Source organism: Episyrphus balteatus, chromosome 2 (genome assembly GCF_945859705.1).
Source record: "Episyrphus balteatus chromosome 2, idEpiBalt1.1, whole genome shotgun sequence".
Classification (NCBI taxonomy): Eukaryota; Metazoa; Arthropoda; class Insecta; order Diptera; family Syrphidae; genus Episyrphus; species Episyrphus balteatus.
The window spans coordinates 63,449,790-63,476,991 of NC_079135.1; the positions used below are offsets into that span (position 1 = coordinate 63,449,790).

The 27,202-nt window shown below is 31.8% G+C and overlaps 2 protein-coding genes across 4 annotated transcripts in view; one reads left to right on the top strand and one right to left on the bottom strand.

The window, feature by feature from the left end:
• LOC129912522 (transcription initiation factor TFIID subunit 8) overlaps positions 1 to 27,202 on the bottom strand; it is a 488,289-nt gene that overhangs the window by 170,515 nt on the left and 290,572 nt on the right. The window lies entirely within an intron of this gene.
• LOC129912515 (dynein axonemal heavy chain 10) overlaps positions 1 to 27,202 on the top strand; it is a 134,100-nt gene that overhangs the window by 60,216 nt on the left and 46,682 nt on the right. For all 3 annotated transcript variants that reach the window (XM_055990798.1, XM_055990796.1, XM_055990797.1), the window contains exons 33-50: positions 3,550 to 3,783; positions 3,875 to 3,983; positions 4,064 to 4,184; positions 5,651 to 6,392; positions 6,470 to 6,658; positions 6,721 to 6,954; positions 7,014 to 7,118; positions 7,911 to 8,069; positions 8,219 to 8,329; positions 8,902 to 9,045; positions 9,100 to 9,240; positions 9,300 to 9,530; positions 9,587 to 9,895; positions 10,804 to 10,896; positions 10,950 to 11,110; positions 19,797 to 20,121; positions 20,481 to 20,669; positions 21,393 to 21,522. In XM_055990798.1, the coding sequence (XP_055846773.1) occupies positions 3,550 to 3,783; positions 3,875 to 3,983; positions 4,064 to 4,184; positions 5,651 to 6,392; positions 6,470 to 6,658; positions 6,721 to 6,954; positions 7,014 to 7,118; positions 7,911 to 8,069; positions 8,219 to 8,329; positions 8,902 to 9,045; positions 9,100 to 9,240; positions 9,300 to 9,530; positions 9,587 to 9,895; positions 10,804 to 10,896; positions 10,950 to 11,110; positions 19,797 to 20,121; positions 20,481 to 20,669; positions 21,393 to 21,522 (3,727 nt within the window). The remainder of the gene's footprint in view (positions 1 to 3,549; positions 3,784 to 3,874; positions 3,984 to 4,063; positions 4,185 to 5,650; positions 6,393 to 6,469; positions 6,659 to 6,720; positions 6,955 to 7,013; positions 7,119 to 7,910; positions 8,070 to 8,218; positions 8,330 to 8,901; positions 9,046 to 9,099; positions 9,241 to 9,299; positions 9,531 to 9,586; positions 9,896 to 10,803; positions 10,897 to 10,949; positions 11,111 to 19,796; positions 20,122 to 20,480; positions 20,670 to 21,392; positions 21,523 to 27,202) is intronic.

Below are 27,202 nucleotides of genomic sequence, written 5' to 3' on the forward strand. Positions count from 1 at the left end.
TGCAAATCATAATTTTTTTGTAATTTAAACGGATATTGTTTGTCCACCCTACGTTAAGAAGATATTCAAAAAATAAATTTTGTACTGTTTTGAGTTGTTATCTTCTTTTTATCCTTGTTTTCTTTTTTAAATTGAGCTTGTTAGTTATGTAGTGGTTAAAACCATAGCCGTAGCTAGGATTTCACTTCGGGAGAAGCTAGCTCAGACCGAGCAAAATTTTTTTTACATGCGAGCGTATGCGAGGAAAAAAAATTTTTAGAAGCCTTCCTAAGCCTTATACAAAAACTGTATAGTAAAATATTATATAAAAAAAAATACTGCATACCATATTTACAATCAATGGTTTAAACAGCAGTTAAATGACAAATGGATTTTTCTCTCACTAATGAATGGTTTGAAAAAAAAATATTTAGAAATAACCAAAAATTGATGATCTTGTCTTTTAGGCTGTTTGTCCAAAGGCAAATTTTTGACATCCACACATGTTGAATATTAAATGGATACATTTTGGTAGTGGCTTAAAAGTTTTCCTAAGCTGCAAAATAAAAGGTTTAATGGTGTTAAAAACATTAGTAAGGCCTAGTACGCAGCTGAAGCGAAACGAAAAATTTTGAAGTCTCCAAAGTCAACAGCGAACATGTTAAAGAAAAAATACCATCGGGTATTATAGAAAATTAAAAAAAAAACAAAAGAACAAATTAAAAAATTCAAAAAAAAACATCAGAAAATAAGTTTTTAAGCAAAAACAAAACAAATTTAGTTTCGATCAAGATTTCATTACCAAATTTTGTATGAAAAATTTCGTTTCGCTTCAGCTGCGTACTAGGCTTTAGTCTTTACAATTTTCAAACTTTGAGTTTTTGTATTCTGAAAGGTTCTGATCTAAAAGGGTACAAAACTTAAATAATATGGACTTTAAATAAAAATGTCGGATTTCTTAAGAAAATAAATTTTATCTCGGTTATTTATGGAATATTCTAAACAATGTTATACCATTTTGAAAAGAGAATTGAACTCACCAACTTTTAAGGTAACTTGCCGAAACATCGTAGTGCATTTTTTTTACACTACGGTTCATTGAATTAGAGTCATGTAAATTTTTTTAGTACTTAGTTGGGCAAAAAAGTAATATTTGCTTTAAAACAACGCAGTTTTTTTTAAATACGTTTCACTTGTAACTAAAAATGTAATAAAATCTTGAAACTAAGTTTTGACCCACTTCCCTTTATGGTATTGAACTTATCGTATCGAACTGAAACTTTGCACATATATGTAGTTCGCATGACAACATAATGTTTTGGTGGTCCGGACCCTGGAGAGGGGCATTTGGGGTCGAAACAACCCAAATACATTTTAGCATACTTTTAATTATCGTATTGAAATGAATCTTGTACATTATGTAGCTCAGATGATTACACAATATTTAAGTTGTCCGGACACTGGGAGGGGCTTTGGGGGCTTATACAACCCAAGTCAAAATTAACCTACATACTTTCAAAAATGATGATACACTGCGCGTCACTTGAATAGAAATAGAAACAACAATTTTTCTTTAGAAAATAGCGATTGGCGCTTTGGTGAGGTAACTTAGTAGATTTTTGGTTTTGCATTTGCAAAGAGGAACTTTAAATAAACAATGTTTTAAAAACAAAAACCTAAAACAGAAACCGTAGTCTAGTTGCGTTTTTTCGCATTACTTCACAAAAAACAGTGTTTTTTTTGCGTCACTTGAATAGAAACAAGCTCTTATATTAAATAAAAGTGATGAAAAATCATTGACAACACTAATTTTAGTAAAGCAATATTAAACTTTGACATTATTTGCACATTATAACACATTATTATGGGCTACGAGCTACCATTAGGCACCACAGAAAATGCATAAATAGAATTTAACATTAAAAATGCACTTGTACTGTACACAATCGTTTACCTAATTGGAGAAAGGGATAAAAGTGTTTGGTAACTTCTTACAAATTAACAAAATGACATTTTCTATTATTTAAGGATTGAATAAGTGAAATAAACTTTCGTTTTCACCCGGAATGCATTTGTTTTGTTTCTATTGCGTTGTTTTTCCTGGAACTATCCTTGTGCAATCAATAAGACGGTTGTTCTCCCACGTTCCTAAACTTTCCAAGAGCTTCTACCAATATTTCTTTGTAAAAGTTTGCATCTTTTTTCGAAGCGTGAAGCTTCAATTTTGCTATTGCACATCATAAAAACAAAGTGTATTACTTACTATAACACATTTTAGTGCCCTTTGGTGGCGATGCGATAGAAGTTATTCTTCCATAAACCAATGAAATAGGACTAATATTAACATGGTCCATCTGAGTTGGTATTTTTTCCTTTAAAAAACCACTCTTTTCCTCACTTTTTTTCAGTTCGAATGCAACTATAAAATAGTTAACTTGTTTGTTATCTTAGTGGAACTTAAAATGTTGTTTTTTTTTGCAATTTGAGGCATTTTTAATGTTGTGCACCTTTTATAACTTCCATAATGGAACAAACCAACACATTACCATCGCACTAACACCACGTGTTTGACCGATTTTAGCGGCAAAGTGAAGGGAATTGCAGCTAGTTTTTAAATTATTTTTTTCTCTGCTCTTGATTTTTTTTTATAATTCCCACGCCTCTTTCCCCCCAGACACCGCACGCGCTGGGGTCCATTTTCACCGAGTACGAAGTCATTTGCGGATGATTATCGTATCGGCACTTTTTAGTGTTTTTTGAACGTAAAAACAAATTAAAAAGAACTAAATAAGTAAAGAGAATGGTGATACGAATATCAAAGGAAGGTCAAAGATTGGGACTGCTTAGTACAAGCATTTATTATATCTATGCAAAATAAAAAAAAATTAAAATTAACAAAAAAAATAAATTTAATATTTCATGTTTAATTTTCAGAAAGTGTCAAAATTTTAAAACAAAAATGTCAAGAGTGTTGAGAAAAAAATAATTCAATATACATATGTACATAAAATTAGGTATAAAGACATTAAATGAGAAAAGAATCAGTAAACATTAAACATACATAAATACAAAAAAAAAGTTTATGAGTGTGGTACACTGGTTTTTAGTATTTTTTTCAGACTAGTTTTATTAATATTAAAATCAATTTGGGTCTCACCTGTCTTATTTTTTTATTCAATCATTAGTTTACAATATTTTAAAAATATTATCATCCAAATTTGGCAAATTTTCCAATATCTTTCGCGATTTTGCATAGTGCAAGTGTATTTCCAATGTTAGCTTGTATTTATGCATTTTCTGTGGTGCCTGTTGGTAGCTCGTAGCCCATAATTGGTTATAATGTGCAAATATAATGTCAAAGCGAACCAAAATGTACCGACATCAGTATGACTCTGTAATTTTTTAATTCACTGAACGAGACTCGCTTTTTTAGACCAAATGAATCGAAAAAATGAAAGCAATGTTTGCGAGCGAATTGGGAAAATAATTTATTCGATTCACTTTTTCACAGAACCATAATAGGCCCTCTGGTGTGAAATGGGTCTTAAAGCAAATTATTTTAAATTTCAGATCATGGTGGAATGCGCTAAGAATCCCATAGTTATTCAGATCTGCACGATTGCTGGCCGTTTGTCTGAACTACAATCTTTGAATTCTGGCTTAGAAGATTGCCAAAAATCCCTTAACGAATATTTAGAATCGAAGCGTCGAATATTCCCACGATTTTACTTTATATCTACCGATGAACTGCTGTCCATACTTGGTAGTAGTGAACCGACAATAGTACAAGATCATATAATAAAGGTCAGTTCGGTCTGCATTCACTTAAGTGAACTCCTATACTTAAATGTTCAAAGTTTTTAATTAAATTACATATTTTTTATGTTTGAAATAGATGTATGATAACATTAAATCATTGAGTTTTTCAAAAAATTCCATGGGTCTGAACATAGTTTTGGGAATGGTTTCAAGTGAAGGAGAAACTATGGAATTTCGAAATATTGGTAAGTTTATTTGCAAGGAAATTGATCAGTTATATTGTGTAATGTGTATACCAACTGTTTTTGTTTTATTCTCTGACAAGTTATTGCACAAGGTAGAGTTGAAATCTGGATGAATGATGTACTGAAAGAAATGAGACACACCAACTGGTACATAACGAAAAAAGCAATCAATGATTATGGAAGAAAAGCTGAACTAACAAGGTTTTTGTCTCCTAAATAATTATTCCATTACCTAAAATTATATTATAGATTATAGTGGTAACCAGCCAGAGTAAAAAATGAAAATCGAGTTCTTAAAAAATTTACATATTTTTTACGCCGGAGCGCAGCTCAACTACAGTCGATTGTTAAAAATTTGACCACAGCTGTACTTCAGCGGTGATTCGGCTAATAAGATATTTTTGATCATGTTCCGGCTGTGGTTTAGCGGTGTTTCGATTCTCAAGCCGTGCGACAGGCACGGCACGCCTGTGGTGGTCCTTCTGCGGTCGGTGATGGCTTCGGCGCGGCGGGGTTCCATTATTAGATACTCGAGAAAACAAATTCTTTCGAAACTCGGCGAACCAGCCGACGTCCGTGATTTTATATTCCAAAAAACCATCCCGGAACTGACCACGGCGATTCTTAATTTAAAACTAGAGTGTTTTTTTTTCAGACAAACTTTTCCAGGATTTTGGTTTAAGTCTCATGAGATGCAGCATATGTATCCTAAGATCATTTGCTTTAAGCTTATAATGTTTTTTAACTAACGCTATTAGCTTATTTTTGGACAAAATGCACTTGACTGACTAAGGACCCACTGAAATAAGTGTCATCTTGAATGGGTCTTTTGATTTGGATGTATAAGATTTGAAATTCTTGCAGACTCTATACGGAGAAGAAAAGGGCACCTAAAAATAAGAAGATTCCCATCTTAAAACAATAAGATAGGTAGATTTCATTTAATTATGCGCATTCAAAAAATAAGATGATTCGTCCGCTTAATTAACGACGGAAGTCATCTTAGCAAAAAACTATTCAGACGTTCACTTAATTTAAGGTGGAATCCGCTTACTTTTAAGTAGTATTTTTTCTCCGTGTATCTTCAAAATTCCGTTTAAAGAAGGAAGGGAATTTTATCTGAGCGGTAGATTTGGCCACTTTAGTTCATTTGAGTGATCGTTCAGTTGAGTTCAACGCTACTGAACTTCTCTGAACTAGTGGAATTTTATTTCATTAAATTGATTTTACTTAAGAATTAAATTGTTAAATTATTGATTTAATATAGCTTTTTATGGCCTTTAGTAGAATCAAAAATTTAGCGTTTGGACTAAAGGCCATACAAAGCTATATTAAATCAATAATTTAACAAGTCCAATTAATTATAGTGCTTATTCTTCTACTTTACTGATTTCAGTAGTATATAGAATTTGTATTATAAAACCAATCTTCTTCTTCTATATTATTAATGTCCGTCATTAATTTATTTACCCAGTAGCTGAAGATATATGCTCGCAAAGTACAGATGTAATTTGAGTGCATAATAATTTTACAACAGTTACATATAATGGGGATGAGTTTTACGCCGATCGTGCCACAACTTAAGTAGATCCATTTCTCCACTTAAATAGTCCTCATTCGTATAACTAATGAAACTAATTAAATTGACCAATTATATCATTTTTTAGAATTGATTGGATAATGATGTATCAAGGAATGGTAACCTTAGCTGGCAGTCAGCTCTGGTGGACAACTGAAGTAGAACAAACTTTTGCCTCTTTGCAAAAAGGAAATAACAGAGCGATGAAGGACTTTCTTAGAGCGCAAAATGAACAAATCAAACAATTGGTCATCAAAGTTAGATCAGAACTCTCTCGAAACGATCGTTTGAAATTCAAAACCATTACAACAATTGATGTTCATGCGAAAGATATTATAGAGACATTTGTCCGTGATAACATTTTAGATGCTCAAGAATTTGGATGGGAGAGTCAATTACGCTTCTATTGGATTAAACAGATTGATGATCTATGTGTCGTTCAATGTACCGGCCGCTTTAATTACGGGTACGAATACATGGGTCTGAATGGCCGTTTGGTCATTACACCACTGACAGATAGAATCTACTTGACAATTACACAAGCTCTCGTCATGAATATTGGTGCTGCTCCAGCTGGCCCAGCTGGTACAGGGAAGACAGAAACGTGCAAAGATCTGGCCAAGGCAATGGCCTTGCTTTGCATTGTCACAAACTGTGGTGAAGGTATGGACTTCCGAGCTGTTGGAAGCATTTTGGCAGGTCTCTGCCAAAGTGGAGCTTGGGGATGTTTTGATGAATTTAATCGCATCGAAATCTCGGTACTTAGTGTTATCTCAACGCAGATCCAAACAATTCGAAGTGGTCTTCAAAAAAAACTTAAATTGTTCATGGTACATTAATTAGTATTGAATAGTATTAAAATTAGCATATTAAAATCTTATTCCAATTTTCCTATTTCCCATAAAAGTTTGAAGGTGTTGAAATTTCGCTTGATCCAAAAGTTGGTGTTTTTGTTACAATGAATCCTGGATATGCAGGACGAACGGAACTTCCAGAATCCGTAAAGGCTCTGTTTCGACCGGTGACTTGTATTAAGCCTGATCTTGAATTGATATGTTTAATTTCTTTATTCTCTGATGGGTTCTTGACATCGAAGGTATTTTTTTTTACTTATTCCAGTGAGATACAATTTTAAAAAAAGTATGTTTGCTTTTTCAGGTTTTGGCTAAGAAAATGACCGTTCTGTATAAGCTTGCACAGGAACAGCTTTCAAAACAATGCCATTACGATTGGGGATTGCGTTCCTTGAACTCAGTTCTAAGAATGGCAGGTGTAATGCAAAGACAGTCTAATGAGCTTCCAGAATCAGTCGTCCTAATGCGTGTATTACGTGACATGAATTTCCCAAAATTTGTCTTCGATGATGTTTCTTTGTTTTTGGGTCTAATTAAGGTATTTTCTCTTGAACACATTGTGTACTTATGTTTATTTTATTTTTATTTTGTGTGTAGGATTTGTTTCCTGGTATCGATTGTCCTCGTGTAGGTTATCCAGAATTTAATGCTGCGATTCGACACGTTCTCACGACTGATGGGTATATTATACTTCCTGATCAGGTTAGTCCAATAAACAAACAGTAACGGTATAATTTAAGTGTTTTTATTTTTTTTATGTAAAGAGTGTCTTGATAGTTAAAAGTGAATATATAGGGTGATTCAGGAGTAATGCGCCAAAAAGCTAGAGCGTGTAGGTTGGGTTGAGACAAGAAAAAAATCGTATGGGAGGAGGGTCTATTCCCTCTCGTTTAGCGGGGAGGGGCAGTTTAAAAAAATTGAATTAATTTGGGAAACAAATTATTCAACGGTTATACTTACAATAACGTGCTATACCTTTTGTAAAGCTAAAAACCTCATCGTTTACAAAAATTTTAAACTAAGCCATCTTATAGTTTTTGAAAAATTAATTTTCAAAATCAAAATTTTGAAAAAAAAGTTTTAACTAATTTTTTTAAAAATTTTAATTTAGTTTTAAAAATGCTCTTATTTGTTTTAAACAAAAACCGAAAAGAAAATTTTCAAAATATGAATAGTCCTTCGAGTTTTATTGACGATTTCTGTTCGGTCAACAACAAATGTGACTGAAAAATTTAGCACCTTTTTCAATCGAAAATTAAATTCCAAACTTATAAGACTTTCCCAATAAAAAGTCCGGTTATGTAGTTTATTTAGGCAATATTTAGTAGCAAATACATATACCAAAGTAAATTTCATTATTATCTTTAACATCACAAAATAAAAAAGGTTTTTAGGTACCATTATATTTTTCGAACATCACAGATGCCTAATTCAATTAATATAAAAAGTGTTCATTTTCATTTTCGGTAAACCTAAATAATTTATTATTTGTAGGAAGATAAAGTAGTCCAAATGTATGAAACAATGATGACAAGACATTCAACAATGATAGTTGGGCCAACAAGTGGTGGGAAGACTGTTGTAATTAACACATTGATTAAAGCTCAATGCCATCTCGGTTTGCCTACTAAGTGCATAACACTCAATCCAAAGGTAAGAATATAAAAGAAGTAAGACGAAAAAATATGTAATTCGATTTTCAAATGCATAATTTACATGTTACCTTTTTGTGTAGTATTACCTACCTAAATATTTAAAATATTCAAAATAAAATAAAATCTTCTCATGAAATAATTTTTCAGGCATTTTCTGTCATTCAGTTATATGGATACCTTGATATGAATACAAGAGACTGGATTGATGGTTTGTTTTCAAATATTTTTCGAGACATGAATAAACCAACTACTAAAGAAGTAAGTTAAAAAAAATATATTGGTTTAAAGAGTTTTAAAATAAAATTTAAATAAAATATAAAATTCAACTTTGCCAAGTTTACAATTCCGCCATGATGTGCATGTGCATGTGCAATCGATCAACCTTTTAGTTAAGTTGTTTTGATCGCATTCGCAAACAGATCCGATTTTGATCATATTTTTTTTTCAAGCATCGTTAATTGAAAATACGGTAACCTATGGATCAAAAATTTTCCCTGTATTCTTTTTTTAATTATATGTAAATTTTTTTTCCAAAAATAGTGTTAAAATTTATAAAATAAATGACAGCTATGCTGAAAGTTCATAATTATACAATTTGTACTATGGCTAGGGCATGATGATTTTTTAAGATCCTTGAAGTAGGCCCCCGATAAAAAAAAACAAGAACTATTACCTTGAAATTTAGTAAAATTTTAATTTGTAAAAGATAAAATGATGAGAAAATAGTATTTTTTTTATGACAAAAGCCAATTAATAACATTGTTTTTCTTGTGTGGATCTATAATATCTAATTCTAAAAACATACATCTTTTGACTATTTTCCCCTGAAGGAAAGGCGATATGTTTGTTTTGATGGAGACGTCGATGCACTTTGGATTGAGAACATGAATTCTGTCATGGATGACAACAAACTCCTTACCTTGGCAAATGGAGAGCGCATCCGCTTAGAAAATCATTGTGGTCTATTATTTGAGGTTAGATTGTATGCATTCTGTTGGCAGAAATGATATCTTCAAATATTATTAAAGGTCGGAAATTTGTCGTATGCCTCCCCAGCAACAGTGTCTCGTGCAGGAATGGTTTACGTTGATCCGAAAAACCTACGATATACTCCTTACTGGCAGAGATGGGTACTTTCTCGTCCAGAATTGGAGCAAAGCTTTTTGCATGTAAAAGTTAAAACCACATTTAAAAAAAAAAATATTAATTTAACGTTTTCTTGTGATAGGATAAGTTTGATCAAATTATTGTTCCAGCTATTTCTTTTATATTCGAAGGACTTGATGGAACCCAACAGGGGAAGCCTTTAAAAACAGTCATACCTCAAACGGACCTAAACATGATTGTTCAATTTTGTAATTTATACGATGCAATTTTCGCACCACCCCCGATTAACCCGGATGCGGATGAACCATTTGTGAATTACAACCCTGGAACATTGGAATGCGGTTTTATAGAGGTATAAAATTAAGCTATTTTTTGACGAAATTAAGTTTTAATATTTTATCATTATAGTGCATATATGGATCACTGGGTGCATGTCTTGCTGAGTTCGATCGGGAGCGTTTCGATGAATTTATTAAAAGAAGTTCCGGCCTAATTTTAATTGAGGATTCGCAAACAAAACCAGCGTCAGAGGGGCAACTTCCTATCACAAAGCCAACTTTATATGATTATTATTTTGACTGCAAATTAAATGTATGGACTGCATGGGAATGGGTTGTGCCACTTTATGAACATAATCCCAATATAAAATTTAGTGAAATTCTAGTCCCTACTATAGATACATTGAGGACTAATAATATTTTAAATCTGATGAGCACTGTACGTTTGTCGTTTATAGCCCTGTTTTTTCTACAATTAGTAGATACATACCTTAATCCAGTCAAATAAGGGTTTCACCTCGGAATGAATGTTAATAGAAATTTTTTTTGCTCAATATCTTCGTTTTGGCATTCTTGCGGACATGAGATCTTTTTAGATTTTTGACATAAGATATAGAATATCCAAACAAAGATAGAAACAAAAAAAAATAGCCTATTAGCACTAATTCCAAGATTGTACCAGGATGTTTTTTAGTGCATATCCCAAAATTTCCCCTTTTTTCAAAAAATACCAATTTGTCATAGATATGAATGTTTATTTCATTGCATGTTTTTGATTCCTAATAATAAAGGATATGAAAACCTTAATGCAAAATTTGGTTCCTCTACCACAACTTTTAAGGGTTTTCCGGTAGTTAGTTTGCAACTGTTATAATAATATGGGTTGACAGATGAAAAACTGGTATAACTTTTTTCAGATACGTTGATTTTAGATTTTTTGGCATCAGCATTAAAAAATACCTCGAAGACATGTATCATATGTGTATATAATACCATTGTCTATTATTGCTAATTTTGAAAATCTCCTTTCGCGCTTTGACCTTGAAAATCGCGACTCGCGGACATTAGATTTTTTTAGACTTTTGAGGTATGTTAAAGAATGCCAAAACGAAGATATTGAGCAAAAAAATTTTCTATTAACATTTATTCCGAGATTTACCCCTTTTTCACCTTATTATAGTGTATTACCTACTCTTTTTTTATTTTATTCGGAAAATAAAAACAAAACAAATACATACTTGTGTCGTTTGTTTTTGTTTTGCGAATAAAGTAAAAAGTGAGTAGTTACTGAGTATTACGCTTATAATAAAACATTATGTATAAATACTATTTTTTTTTTTTGTAAAGAAAAAGCGTCCTGTGCTTCTAATAGGTGACGCGGGTTCCTCTAAAACTGCAATTATAATAAAGTACTTGAGAGAGTTGGATACTAGCTCATACGTAAATATTTTTTAAATCAAATAAATACCTATTGTAAATTTTAAAAATTATAGATCATTTTAAACGCTAACTTTTCTTCGCGTACTACTTCTCTTGATGTGCAAAGAACAATCGAAGCAGCAGTGGAAAAACGGACAAAAGACACCTTTGGTCCACCAATTGGAAAACAAGTTTCATGTTTTATAGATGATATGAATATGCCGCAAGTTGATGAGTAAGTCGTTCGTTAGTGTAATTCTTAACATTTTTTAAAACACTTTTACTGTTTTTAAATAAAAATTATATTTAAGAACAAACATAATGGGGTTATGTGAAGCTGGCACCCCCAGATGCAATTTTTTTTTTTTCAAACCTGTCTGGTTCGATTGCCCAAGGTTAGCCCAGGATAGCCCAAGATTTTTTTTCGTTAGCCCACCCTTAGTTCTAAAATTATAGCGGAATTATTTTGTTTCACCTCAAAAATCACAAAAAATAATTTTTTTTTTTCAATCTAAAAATTGTTGGTTTTGCACTGTGGTTCGTTTGCCCAACGTTAGCCTAGGATATCCCAACTTTTTTTCCTTGATTGCACTATTTTTTCAAAAGATACAACAAAAAACTTTTTTTTTTCATATCAGATACCGACAAAATTGTGATTTTTTTTCCTGTGAAAAAATCGTTAGTTTAAAACCGTTAGGCTTTTCCATTTTTTCTCAATTAACCAAGCTAATTCCAAGAAATTACATCACTTTTTTTCATTAGCCCACCCCTAGTTCAAAAGTTATAAAAAAAAACTTTTTTCAAAATACCAACCTACTAAAAATCAAAATTTGTTTTTTTTTCAGTGTAAAAATTATACTTTTTTCATTTTTTCTCAATTAACCAAGCTAATTCCAACAAAAAACATCACTTTTATTCTTAATTATAAATTAAAGAAGGTCACTGTGGTGTATACGTACTTTTTTTTTGGTGTGGTGAATAAAAACTAATGCTTCTATAATTTTTAAACTAATAGCGTTTTCGTTTGGTCGTCCGGGACTGTCCGGAATTCTCCCGAACGATTCTGAAACTGATCGTTTGGCACTCAATGACAGTTCTAATTCTGAAAAGAAGAGAAAATCGATTCCGAATTTTGAGGCAGAATCAAAACCAGAATCACGCACACATGTTCACACTTAAGACGTCAAAGTAATGAAATGTCATTCTTTGTTGTTCATTTCTCAATTTTAAGATTTTTAACTATGTACAAACTTTAAACTATATTAAAATAATGTGAAGAAAACAAAACAAAAATAGATAACTTAATGATAATAAAAAAAAAATAGTGTGTGTACACCAGTACACGCGACTGAAGTTATACTTCTCACTCAGTAATTAAATGAATTTCATTTGATATTTTTTATTATTTTTGTTTTATATTATTATTAAAATAATCAAAGAGCGTATTTTTTTAACAATCTCAGCTTATGGTATTCTTAGGAAATTTTTTGATGCTATCTCTGTGCCTTAACCCAAGACAATCTGACGTCCCTGAATATAGTTATGCATGAAAAAATCTTTATAATTGGAAATTAAGAATCTTCATACCAATTTCCGGGGCTAAATTTTTGAGAAAAAAAAAATAATTTTATCTACGATTGATAGCCTTTATATCAATACAAGTTTAGTTTTAGTTTATGTTGTTTTTTTTTTCCTTTTATGAGTATTTATTTATATTTATATTTATATTTATATTTGTATTTGTATTTATTTGTATTTGTATTATTATAAAAATTACTAGATACAGCAAGATTCAATCTTTTTTTAGCATCAAAAATTCGTAACCAAGTTGTATATATTACAATACATAATAAGTAATAACTAATGAAACTGATAATAATTACAAAAGTAAATAAAATAATAAGGAAAAGTATTACAAAAATTTTATAAACAATCTGGGCAAACAGAGAAAAATTAAAATAAATAAATATACCTAGATACATTAAATTGAGTACAATTTTAAACAATAGACGATAAAAGTTCAAATAGTTTCTTCTTGAAAATGGTTGGAGAGGTGGTTCTTTGTAATTCGAATGATAAGCCATTCCACAATCTTATAACTGTTACAAAAAAAGATCTTTCGGCAATGGTGTGCGTAAAGCGCGGTAAAATTAATCTTAGTCCTCTTTGAGAATGCGCGAATTGAAGCATTTCACCTAAATACGCAGGACTTCTGTTATGAATTATGTTGTTTAAAAAAATAACATTACGGAACATTAAATATTTATCAAAATCTAGTCCTAACAGCGATGGATGTAAATTAGACACACTTTCATGCCTTGGAATGTTGTATATGAAACGTAGACAATCATTAAACGCGACATGAAGTTTTCGTTTACACTCATAGTCAAGAGAGGGATATACATTACAATTAAAGGTAAGAGAGGGCATAACGAGACTCTTCACAAGATGTTTTCTTAAAACAGGATCCAAGATGTTCGAAGAACATCGTAGAGAACGGAGGCTACAGTAAACTCGTCTAATAGTATCAGAAACAGCGTCACAGCAGGTTAGTTTGTTGTTAATTTGGAAACCCAAATATTTTACTTTTGGAACATAGTTAACAACTTGTGAATTTAAAACAATTTTGGGAAAATCATCGAGAGTAACTTCAGTCCTCGAACAAATCATAGAAAGAGTTTTTGATGGATTAAGTAGTAACTTATTTTCAAAAGACCACTTTTGAATATTTATAAGATCTTCGTTAACCCGGACAATGCAGTCATCCATCAAACCCAATTCACTAAAATTATAGAGCAAAACATCATCTGCATACATGTGAATATGACAACTATAAACAATATCTGGTAGATCGTTGATAAATATTGAGAAAAGGAGTGGTCCTAAAACTGACCCTTGAGGCACACCCTGGTTAACAATAAATGTACTAGAATTACCTTGATCTGTGGTTACCATCTGCAGTCTATTACAGAGATAATTGCTTAATAGTTTTAAGGCTGTTTTTGAAAAATTGAACTTGTTGCTTAATTTAGAAATTAGAATTTGATGGTCGACACAGTCAAAGGCTTTCGAAAAATCCAAAAGCACCATAACACCCAAAAGATCCTTGTCAAGAGCAGCTCGAAAATCAGATGTTACTTTCAGAACAGCAGACTCACAACTATGCTTGTTACGAAAACCAGACTGCCATTTAGATAACTTTTGATTGAATTGAATGAAGTCTAGCATTTGATTAAACAATAACCGTTCAAATATTTTACCAAAAAAAGGTAACAAGTTAATTGGTCTATAGTCCGAAGGCTCTGAGGAATTAGCTTTTTTGGGTATGGGTACAATAATTCCACTTTTCCAGGCTTCTGGGAATTGAGAACTTGAGATGCATGTATTCAAAATGTGCTTCAAAGGTTTAATAACAATTGGTAAAATCAAACGTATAAATTTCGGTGAGATATTATCTGTACCAGAAGCATTTGATTTAACTGATTTTAGAGCAGAAACAACTTCGATATCTTCCACACAATTAAATGAAAATAATTCATTGTCAATTTCAGGAATAACTAATGTTAGACTTGAATTAAGCTGAGTCGGTGCAAAAAATGATTTCATTTCTTGTGGGTCTAATGGGCATTTCGAAATCGACTTAGATGAACAAACACCAACATCTTTCAAATTTTTCCAAAGATCCTTAGAACTCAGAGAAACATTAAGTTTATTCATAAAATATGTTTTTTTACATGAACGTATAAGAGCAGTGACTTTATTACGAGAAAATATATATTGATTTCTGTTAAAATCCGTTGGGTTTCTTTTGTACCTTTTGAAAAAGCGTTCTCTCTCTTTAATTTGTAATTCAATGTCTTGTCTGTACCAAGGACATCCCTTTCGATTTTTTACCCGTTTTGTAACTAAAGGCACGTAAGCATTAAATAATCTTTCCAGTAGGTCGTTAAAAATTAACACTTTTCTGTTAACGTCAATAGTATAAAGAATATTATCCCAGTAGTTATTGCTAATACTATGTTGCATATCAGAATAGTTAAATAAACGATAGGATCTATAACTGAAAGTATTCGAGTAACATAAGTTTCTTACATTGAACTGAAATGAGCAAAAAATTAAATCATGAATAAATTCAGAGGTTAGTTTAATTTGTTCATTGCATAAAATTTTTTCTTGTGAGGTAGTAAGAAACATATCTATAAGCGAAGGATTATCAATAGATTGAAAACATGTTGGCCAACTAGTATTAACTACAGACAAACTTAGTTTTTCACAAAAATATTTAAAGAGACGCGTGGTTTTATTATTTACTAATAAATTAACATTAAAGTCACCAGCAATGAGCACATCTGAGTACTTAGAATTCAAACGAAAAAGTGTCTCTTCAATTTCATTTAAGTTTTCTTCTTTAAACAAACAAGGTGGGCAGTACACCACCACTAAAAGGCATTTCTCAACACCATTATTAATCTCTACACATAAAAACTCTAACAATTTCGTTGAACTATAAATTACTTTCGTAGGTATATGCTCTCTTACATAAATGCACACTCCTCCCCCTCGACTACAGCGATCGTTTCTAAAAATTTTAAAACCATTAAAACAAACTAGTTGAGATGTAATACCTTCACTCAACCATGATTCAGATATCATTATTATATCTAGTTTAGAACTATTAAGCATTTGAAGAAGAACGGTGTATTTAGAGCGAATGCTTCCCACATTGAGGTGACATACGTTTAGACCATTGGAAGCGTTACACAGAACATTGCACATAGATCTTATGTTATCTGGACAAGTATTAAACATGTTTATTAAAACACACCGACAATCTATCTGAAGAAACTATTTAAACCAAATAAAATTGAGCATTAAAATTTAAGAATACAAATATTTTAAAATTAAAACAAAAAACTAATTTTCAAGTTAAGCTTCAATCTACTTAGCAATAAATTAGAAAATAAATTCATTTATAAATGATATTTAAGATTTTTGACTAAAAACATAAAAATAAAATATGAAATGATTTACTTTACATACTTGGTACGAAACAAAAATTAATCAACAATAAATCTTGAAACATCATTATCAATAATGAATCCAGCAACTCTCCCAACATCAGCAACGTTTTTGTTTTTTTTGTGGCAACTTGCCACATGCATTTTGCCACATGCCACATACTGAATGCCACATGCCTCGTGCTACTTTCCACATGCACCATCATTCATGCCACATGGTAATTGCCACATGCCACATGCAACTTGCTATATGAGACATGCAATTTGCCACGTGCTGTGTGTTTATTTTTTTTACCGTACTGCGTCGTACTGCATTTGTTATTATACTAAAGTACTAACAACTGTAAAGGTGAAATGACAACCCTGCTGCCCAATTGTCTTGGAGATGGCGATCGCGTCATAATCCCTTTGACATTCTTGTCAAAAAACAAATTTTCATACCCACCGTCCCATAAGAAGTATAACTTCAAAAATAAACAAAACAAAACTTTCATCAGACGTTCGCATTTGATGTTTCACAAATACAAAGAAACCCAAACTTCAGAATCAAAAAAAAGTATCCAACTCTGATCGTTGGCATTCCGGATCGGACAGTCCCGGACGCTTCTAAGAATTCCCAAACGAAAACGCTATAAGCGTAGGATAGCAAAAATAAAAGTTTGGCTATCCTGGGCTTACTTTTGGCAAACAAACAACGGTTTTAAATTAATGATTTTTCACAGGAAAAAAAATCACAATTTTTTCGGTTTCTGTTATGAAAAAAAGTTGGGCTATCCTGGGCTAACGTTGGGCAAACGAACCACAGTGCAAAACCAAAAATTTTTTAACTGAATACAAAAAAATTATAATTTTAGAACTAATGTAGGCTAACGAAAAAAAATCTTGGGCTATCCTGGGCTAACCTTAGGTAATCGAACCAGAAAGGTTTGAAAAAAAAAAATTTGCAACTGGGTGTGCCAGCTTCACATAGCCACATAATGGTACAGGCCACATATAGAAAAAAATACTTTTCTCAAAAATGGCTCTGAAGATTGTTTAAAATGTTTGTTTCTACAATGAAATATGAATTTTAAATAAATAAAATGCACGACTAGGCGCACGTACTTGCTATTATGGTCAAATTGCTTAAAATGTTAAAGTTTCTTATAGAATTCATAAAACAAAAATTTGAAAATTAATTTTTCCATAAATTTTATAAGTAAAAAGATTAAAAATTCTTTTTAAAACTTTTAATCTTCAAACTGAGTATGCCATTTATTTTCTTGTATAACAAACAATTTTTGTAATTTTTTTTGTTTTCGAAAGTTAAAGGAACCGTTTTTGTTAATTAGTTTTTTTTAATAAAAAATTTCAAACAATTTTCAAAAACAAATTTGGTATTATAGCTATTCTGAAGAAATTATTATTCTGCACACAAAAACAAAATAAAAAAAAAAAAAATTATCAACCCGTTTTCAAAAATTTGATTTAAAAAAAAAATTGAAAATTAAAAAAACAAAACTTAACGTTTTTAACATTTTTAGACATTTTAGTGTAACGGCTACTTAAACACTTTTGATACAGAATTTTTTCCTTGAAATCGACTAAATTATTTTTGAGGTACCGTTAATAATGGTTCAAAAAATCTTTTTTTTATTTCTAAAGTAGTCATAAGACAAATAGCGTTAGTTTCGGTCGCAAAAAAAATTCAACTTCCCCTCTAGGGAATTACCAAAAACCCTTAACTACCAAGTTTCCCTCTAGAGAATTACCAAAAACCCTTAACTAACTCTACCAAGTTTGAAGTAAATTCCATCAGTACTTTGGGCTTTTGCTCGAGATAGAGACAGACACACAGACAGACCGAATTCTGAGACCCACATTTTTAGCATTTTCTATCATCGTAATGTCATGTCGGATTGTTAACTGAAGTTGGTTATTTTTTTAAGAATCCTAAGTTTGCCCTATAGTTACGGTGACCACCCGTCCCGGTTTACATGGGACAGTCCCGTATTTTTATAGCTTGTCCCGGGTTTGTATTTAAGAAACCCGGGACGTATAAGTGTCCCGTATTTTATAATTTGTCCCGTAATTGTCCCGTATATCCACATTCTCTGATTTTTGTATTCAAAATTCTAAATACTTTGTACGAAAAATGAGAAAACAGTGGTAGGAAAATAAAAGTTTTACTAATTTTTGGAATAAAACCATTAGTTTTTTAAATCTTTTCGTGAATTATTTTTTACTAATTTTTGGAATAAAACCATTAGTTTTTTAAATCTTTTCGTCAATTATTTGGTCTAGCTTGTGTTTGTCAGGTTGAAAAGCTACACCAGAAAAAGTTTTTTTTCGAATAAGGAACAACATTAAATATGAAAGAAGAAAGAATCCATCTAAATTTGAAAATTTTAAGAACATACCTATTAAATGTTGAATTAAATATTACAAAATTTCAAAATCATTTAAAATAAAATTAAAATGTTGAAAAACAGCTCTTACTATTTTGATTAAAAAATATATTTTTTTAGAAGTTATTAAATAACAGTAGGTACCTAGTATAAAACCGTTTTCTTGATTTCTGACTTCCTCGTAAAGAACTTAAATGATTTCAACGAAAATGTTCCCATAAAATAGTTTAAGAAATCTTGATATCAAGATTAGGAAAAATTATGAAAACTTATTTTATTTACTTTGTTTTGAAAAACCAATGTTTTTAAAACAATCCAACGAATTGTTTATCTGTACCGGTCCCGGGTTTTGCCCCTAGATATATGGTCACCTTACCTATAGCACTTATAAGGCCGGGTGGTCACTGCAGAAATACTTAATTTATCGAGTTTTTAGTTCTATGAGATGCACAAAACACTTTATCACGACAATCGTGCCAGACTTTATTTTATTTTACTTTCATTAAAACCAATAGAAAAGTACAAAAAAGTTGTTTTTGTAATTCAAAAACAGTTTTGGCCTGCGTACGTGTACATCTACACTGAGGAAAAAAACAACTTAAAATCAACGAAAACCACGTTTATTCAACTATTTTTCGGAATGATTTTGCGTTGAAGACGAACATTTTAAAATCAAAGTAGAACATCTTTAGTTTAAAGTGGTTTGCCGTTTCAACTTTGAAAATCAATTTATTAAAAAAAAAGAAAAATTGGTAGCCACAGGGGATCGAACCTACAACCCTTGAATCTTTAGGCGAATGCTTTAACAACGTGCTATCTCACTGTTGGAAATAAAAGTGATAAAATGCAACGAAAGCCGAAGTTCGAAAAAAATTTCTTACGTTGTTTCAATTTTAATTTATGGCGTTTTTAATTGGCAATCCGGAATTGTTTTTCGATTCCGAATCCAAATTGAACAGTTTTTTTATTCCAAAGAATCTGAAGTTTGGTGTGAATGTATTGGTTGAGTTTGAAATGTGTCACATATATGTGTATTCGCGTTAAATTTCATTTGTTTTTGTTTTTTGGTCAAGTGTGACATCTCACATTTAAATCTATGAATGTATGAGTGATTCTGCTTCTGATTCTGTTTTTAAAACCAGAAGAGAAATTCTCTTTTTTTTCAGAATCAGAACTGTCAGTTTTGCCCAATTGAACGCTTTCAGATTGTTTTTTTTTTTTGCTTCCAGATTGCCAATTAAAAACGCCATTAAAGATGTTTCATGCTAGTTTTTTCAACGATAAATCAACGTTGAACATATTACATTTAACGTTTCGTTTTTCCCTCAGTGTAGTCCCAGCCCAAAAAGGTGGATAGGTTTTGTTGAACGTACCCCTGACCTGTAGAAAGGAAGGCTTTTATTGAGATTTGATGAAATTATAGAGGTGTCGGTACCTACCTATATTTTTTTTTTAAAGTTCAATTTTATTTTCCACTTCATCACTTTTTTTAATGTAACGACCGTATTTTTTTCAGATATGGTACACAACAGCCAATTGCACTTCTCAAACTACTATTTGAATTTGGTGGAATGTTCGACAGAGGAAAAGACTTAAATTGGAAGAAGTTTAAAGATCTGACGTTTTATGCAGCAATGGGATATCCAGGTGGAGGACGTAACGATGTTGATCCCCGATTTATTTCAATGTTTTCGGTTTATAACTTGGTCTTCCCAAATGAAGAATCTCTAAGACTTATCTACTCGTCGATTTTTAAAGGTCACATAGTCCATAGTAAATTTCCCGAAAATTTGCACAAACTTGCTGACACAATTGTTAACATTACTTTGAATTTATTCAAGGTAAGTTTTATAATATAAAATATAGCACAAAATGTTTGCTATGCTAAACATAAAAGAATTGACAGATTTTTAGAAGTAATACACTTACGAGTATAAAATAGTTTGCGGATAAAGTTTTAAATATATCAGTCGATAGTGTTTCCTTATTTTAATGTGCTCGAAATGAAATATGCAAAAAAAAAATACATCACTGTTGTGAATAAAATAGCTTTTATTCACAAATTTTGCACTGTTTGATTTACGCTGTTTTTGAAAAATTTTCCATCATTCACCAAGATTTTTTGTAATATGTTTAAAACTTTTAAGTAATTTCTATAACAATGTTATAAAACAGTCCTTGTTTTTGTTTTGTTTCACAGATAACAATCGCAGAACTCCCACCAACACCTTCAAAATTTCATTACGTATTCAACTTGAGGGATCTTTCAAGAATATTTGGGGGGTTGCTCCAAATTCGTCCTAACTTTTTCAATCAAGCTCGTGAAATTGTACGAGTCTGGCGCAATGAGTTTTCTAGATCAATTTGTGATCGATTGATCTCCGAAAATGTATGTTTTTTGTTTAAAGCCTGAACTACATCGAAACACAAAGTCAGAAAAGTACAAAAAAGTAAACACGATGTTTTTTCTTCTTCCCCCTAGTAACTTATTTGTATATCTCTCTTTCATTTTTAAAAAGTATTCGAGTCAAAAAGCTTGAACATGACCAAGCTTTCAATTTTCACAAAGTTTCAAAAACAAATACACTCAAACAATATATTATATCCTTTCCGTAAGGTAGCTCTGCGATCACATAGTTCCTGTCATTTTCGAAGCTCTTTTGACAAATAAATATTTTTTTTCAAATATAGTCGATTCCCTCTAAGTCGAACTTCATCCAGGAAGAATTTCCCTCTAAATCGAACTTTTCACCATTTTTAATGAAACCGCCTGCAGCAAAAAGGTTGAATAGATGCCTCTTACTCGAATTTCCTATAAACTCGAACCAATTTTCGTGTCCTGTGAAAATTCGACTTTGATAGAGTCGACTGTATTTTGTTTACTTTTTCAAATTTTTTTTTATTTGAAATTTAAAACTTCAAAAAACGAAAGAGCTTTTTTAGTTATTTTTTTCCAATAGATGTCAGGTGATTTCTATATTTTGAGCTTTGTGTTCTTTTTTGTACTTTTTCGACTTTGTGTTTTGATGTAGTTCAGGCTTAATGAAAAAGTTACCCAAGGATTTTAAAATATATATTAATTTATATTAACTTAATCTAATTGTTATTCTAGGACATCAACTTAATGAAGAAACACATTGAAACTGAAATAATTCAAACCTTTACACCGACATTTGAACTAGACGAAGGGTATACCATTGCAAAATCATCTTCTTCAATCAATGGTGAAAAAGTAGAAAAAAGTAAGTCTATTTTTTTCTGGGTGTATTTGCTAAATTATTTTTGGTCACCAGTGGTTGCTAACCACTTTGTTAATAATTTAACTTTTTGCTTCCTAGTAGTTTCACCATGAAACCTTAATCAAAACTTGAAAATTAGCATATGAGCTATTGCATAATGAGTTCTCAGACACACAAAAAATTATATCGCTAAAAAAATTTTTACGTTGACCTCGTAACTACGTTTTTTGTGCAATTCGTTTTTTTATTGTATAACAACACTGGTAGAAGCTCGCAGAGAATGAAGAGCAAAGCATTAATGCCAAAATTATACATCTAACATATTTTACCGTTAATTGTTTTTCCTCCTAACTGAACTATATTGTGTTTAGTTTTCGATGAGAACCACGTAACTACATTTTTAGGTTTCGGTTGCCAAGCAAAATGCTAAGCTAATCTTGAAAGTACCGTAATCCCGATTTAAGTAAGGGGCATTGTTTTTGCACTGGTTAACCTTGAAGCCGTAACATCAAATAAGTACTTTTAATTCTTCACCGTGTTAGCTAAAGTGCAGCTGTGAGTTTATTTAAAAAAAAATTACGCAAATTTACTCATATAAATATAAAATATGGATCGGTTAGTTTAATCACTTGAGTATTTCTTTTTTTAATAGGTATATCCAAAGTAGATTTCGTTATTGTGTTTAATTGATTATCTTAATTTTAAATTTAAACCCATAAAGGTACTTGAATGCTGCTGATTCCAAAGATGAGGATTCAAACAATAACAACATCAATAGTTTGCCAGGTTGTTCTGAAACAGACATTTTACATCATTTTACATTTTGGTCTTAGATGAGACAACTGGTCAATTTAAGGTAGTGGAAAACGAAACTCAAGACAATTATCCTACAACAGACTACTCAGGCTTGACCCTTGATGATCAAACCGGCTTGTTTATTGTAAAAAAACGATAATCCAAATTCTATTCCATCGGACTTATCAAGCACTCGGCAGTCCTCTACGAGGTCTAGCTCTGAAGCTTCCAGCAGTCCTGATCCCCAAAACTTGGAGCTCGATGAAAAATTCGGTCTCATAAATAAAAGAGGGAGGAAGAAAGGCCAGTTGGGAATGAAATAGCAGACACACTAGCCAGAAAAGGTTCCGCATCTTCTTTCATGATGCCAGAACCATTCTGTGGCATACCAACAAGTACTGCAAAACATTACATAAATAAATGGCTAAGAGATATGGCTAATCATTACTGGACGCATACGGAAGGTAACAGACAAGCCAAAAAATTTATACCAAACATCTCCCACGCCAAAACGAAACAACTCCTCACACTCACCAGGAGTCAGATTCGCATAACCACAGGCTTCCTTACTGGACACTGCTCAGTAAAAAAACACCTCAAGACCATGGGCATTACACAAGACGATACCTGCAGAATGTGTAACGAAGACGAAGAAACAGCAGAACACATACTGTGTCACTGTAATTGCTTAATCAATACACGTCGACGTCACCTCGGAGGGTATTGTCTCGAAGCGGAAAACTTTGCCGCTAGTTCACCCAAAAACATACTAAGTTTTCTAAACTCAGGATTTCTACGTGAACTTAAAAAAGAGGAAATCACAATAGGCCCATCAGAGGCCGCAGTGATAAGGCGAATTATTCCCACCTCTCACCCAAATCTTAATCTTAAAGCACGAAAAGAAGGAAAACATTACTTTAGTTCCACAACAAAAAGAGGTTAGAAAATTGGGGTTAAAAAAAAGAGAAAAACGTAGACCTGGTTGTAGTTCTAATAAGTGTAAAACGAGCAAGGTTTTTAAATGTAATGAAATAACTGAATCACAAAGGAAAGATATTTTTGACTGTTTTTGGAAAAATATGTCTTGGAAGGAACGTAAGATTATGATTGCAGTACCTACTCATAGAAAAACGGCCCGTACATCGCCCTACAAGTGATATTAACTCCAGACGAAATATGACTTTGAAATACATATAAGTACAAAATTGAAAATGAAACTGTGCCAGAATGTAAAAAAATGTTTTTAAATACATTTTGTTTGGGAGACAGTTCGGAACTGGGTTTTAGAAATTTATGATTCTGGTTTTCCTGTCCAAATTAAAAAGTCTACAAAAAAAGCATCCCCGATGAATTTAAAAAAAAGAGAACATGTTAATGATTTTTTAACACAACTGCCAAAACTTGAATCGCATTAATGTAGGAAAAAAAACAGACAAACAGTATTTAGATTTTAATTACACATCTTTTAAAGATGTTTATAGGATGTATGAACAGTTTTTAAAAGATAAAAATATCCCAAAAAACGAAGAGTCATCTTATTTACTTTTTTTTTTTAAAATGGCGCATTCTTTAAACATTGGTTTGTATACACCTAAAAAAGATCAGTGCGAAAAGTATGCTTCAGTTTTAAGAATGGGAACATTGACCAAGATAAATACAATGAGCATATTAACTCGAAAAATAAAGCTAGGTTAGAAAAAGATACCGAGAAAGAAAAGGCCTTGAAATAAACGCATACACTTTAAATGTTCAAGCCGTACAATCTGTTCCTTTCATAGCTGCATCTGCAACATACTTGAAGCAAAAACTTTCAGAAGGTACATCAGTTACATTTTTTAATTTAAAAACTTCGGAGGTTCATTGCTATGTATGGCACGAAGGAGAAGGTGGAATGGATTCGAATGTTTTTGCATCGTGTGTTTCTCATGTCTTGGAAAATTTTTGTGACCTGAGCGTTCCAACAGTTTTGTTTAGTGATGGATGTAGCGCAAAAAATAGGAATGTAAATTTGGCTAATCTTCTTCAGTTCATGTCGACAAAACATAATACTACAATTTACCAAAATTATTAACAAGTTGGACACACCAATATGGAATGTGATTCTGTCCACTCAACCATCGAAAGAAAAAAAATCAAAAGAGATGTACGTTTCTGCTGATTTTGTAAGAATCATAACAGAAGCTAGAAAACACACTCAACCCTACAAAGTGACGTACCTAGACTACTCCTTCTTTAAAAAACTATTCCAAAATAAACTTTTATAAATCCATTAGACCTGGGCCCTATTTCATAAAACTACAAGATAAAAAATTATTTGTGAATTTACTTGTAGCTTGTAAATTATCAGCAAATTTCTGTTTCATAAAGAATTTCAGTAGACTAATAATTACAACTAAGTAGACTTGTAGCTACTAGTGAAATTTACAAGTGCGGCGAATATTTCTGTTTCATAAAAGTATTTGTAAAATTTTTATTAGTGATAGACTTGTAGCTACAAGCGATTTTTTTACAAGAGTAGAAAGACTAATAAAAACAAAATATGATGGCTAATTTTGGTTCCTTTGGGTTTTAAATGTAATTCATGGATAACGTTGTATCACTAAAATGGATCTTAAATTATTAAGCATTATAATCAAGAATTTACAACAATTTTTGGGTGTCATGGATAGAAAAAAATATACTAGTTTTGTTGTCTTTTTAAGGAGCGTTAATGGACGTCGTTTGGCAGTTTAAGTGCAAGAACAATGCAGTCTTTTTAATTTGTATGATATCAAAAATTAGTTGGCACTAAAATCAATCTTCCATTCTTAGTTACAAAAAGTCTTGCCTTTTAAATCATTATGCATTCATCTTCCTGCAATATGCACTCAAAATAGAAGCTTTTGATTACAAGTAATTGCGGTTTAAGGATATAAAGGAAACGACTTGAATTTAACTTTTTGATATAGTAAGAAGGATTTGTATAGGTGCCGGGCATTTGTATGGTAATTAAAAAAAATTGCATTGTTATAGCATTGAATTTTCATATGCTCTTGCTGTAGGGATTTTAACATTCATACATACAATTCAAAATGGTTATAAATGAAAACGATCTGTATAACATAATTTTCCTCAATATAAGAACGGGTCAAAGTTGGCGTAAATTCTTTATAAGACAGTAGATTGACTTATACAATAAATTGGTTCAATTGAAGTTATAATAAGAAGTTTTTTGGCGTTTAAATTGAAAAATAAAAACAAAATGTTTTCAAGCAGTGACGAAAGTGATGTCGAAGATTACTATCGAGGAAGAAGACCCCGATTTTTTCGAGAACGAATAAATTTCGAGCTAATGTATTATCACTCCTTTAATGAAAAGTTTCGGATTAGTTTTTCAGTTTGTGAGGAATTGTTGAGATATATTGGACCATCATTGGAACATGAAACCAATCGAAACCATGCTCTCTCGGCCAAGCAAGAGATTTTGATAGGACTTCATTGGCTTGGAAACTGTGGTTAATATCACGGAGTAGCTGATATGCATGGAGTCTCAAAAGCAACAGTGTGCCGTGTAGTTAAAAAAGGTTGTGAATGCTATCAATGAACGAGTATTTCCAGATAAGGTTAAGTGGCCGAGAAACACTGTGGTCGAAAAGTTTTATTCTATTGCTGGTATGCCGAATGTAGCTGGATGCATTGATGGCACATTGATAAAAATAGATGCTCCAAGGGAGCATGAAGACCGTTTTGTAGATCGACATGGAAATCACTCCATCAACTGCATGCTTGTGTGTGGACCTGATTTATACTTTTATTACCTTAGTGCAAGATGGCCAGGAAAAGTTCATGATGCAAGAGTTTTGAGAAACAGTGAGCTTTTCTCTCAGATGAATTCAGGTTGGAGGCCACATCCACGATCAATTTTGCTAGGTGTGTTTAGAATTAATTGAAGCTACATAAATGTATGTATGTTTTATCTTAAAAAAACCTTATGTTTATGTGTTAATAGGTGATTCGGGTTATGGATGTACAGATTGGTGGATAACACCCAAAAACAATATCCTGAATGATGAGGCAGTACAGAGGTTCAACCGCGCTCATAAGTCGACAAGGCACCTTATAGAAAATGCTTTTGGTGTATTAAAATTCCCTTGCCTACAAAAATTGAGGGTGAACCCGATTTATGCATGCAAGATGCAACATAGTTAAGGCTTGTGCTACTATTTGCTATTTGACCTCAAACACTGAGTGAAATTGGAAGTCAAAATGATGAAGAAGATGACAATTCCTCAAGAGAAGAAATAGAACCTGATACACAAACTGGTTTAACTAGAAGAGATGAAATAATTAACTTGTTCAGACAATAGCTTTGAAAAATAAAAATAGTTTTATAATAATGAAGATTTTTGTTTATTTATTCTTTCATTACATTTAACTCGCGTTAAAATTATTTGTTTTCGTTTAATAGCTTTGCAATTTCTAGATCAAGTTTGGTGTTCTGCTTTTCTAAATAAGTAATCTCCAGTTTTAATTTTTTCTTTTTAAGCTCTGAAAATTCGTCATCGAATGTAGTTGGTTTTCTTTTAGACTCTAAAAACAATATTATAAATAAATATAATTTCTTAAAAAACGATATTGTTTCTCTTTACCAGAGGAAGCTTTTGAGTTCACCTTCCGACTTAAATATTCCTTTTCTTGATTTGGGGACAGTTCCACTTCCAATTCAGGTACTTTGCCTGCTTCAGCAAAACCATGCTTATCCTGAAAAGTTTCTAACACCGGCAGACCTATAATGTCAGGCGCATCTTTTTGAAAAATATCTAGAACTTTGGTATCTACTTCATTCATTTTATTTTGCGATCCACCTGCAGAACCCGTCTTTCTGCTGTTGTCAAGCTTAGCCTAGGTA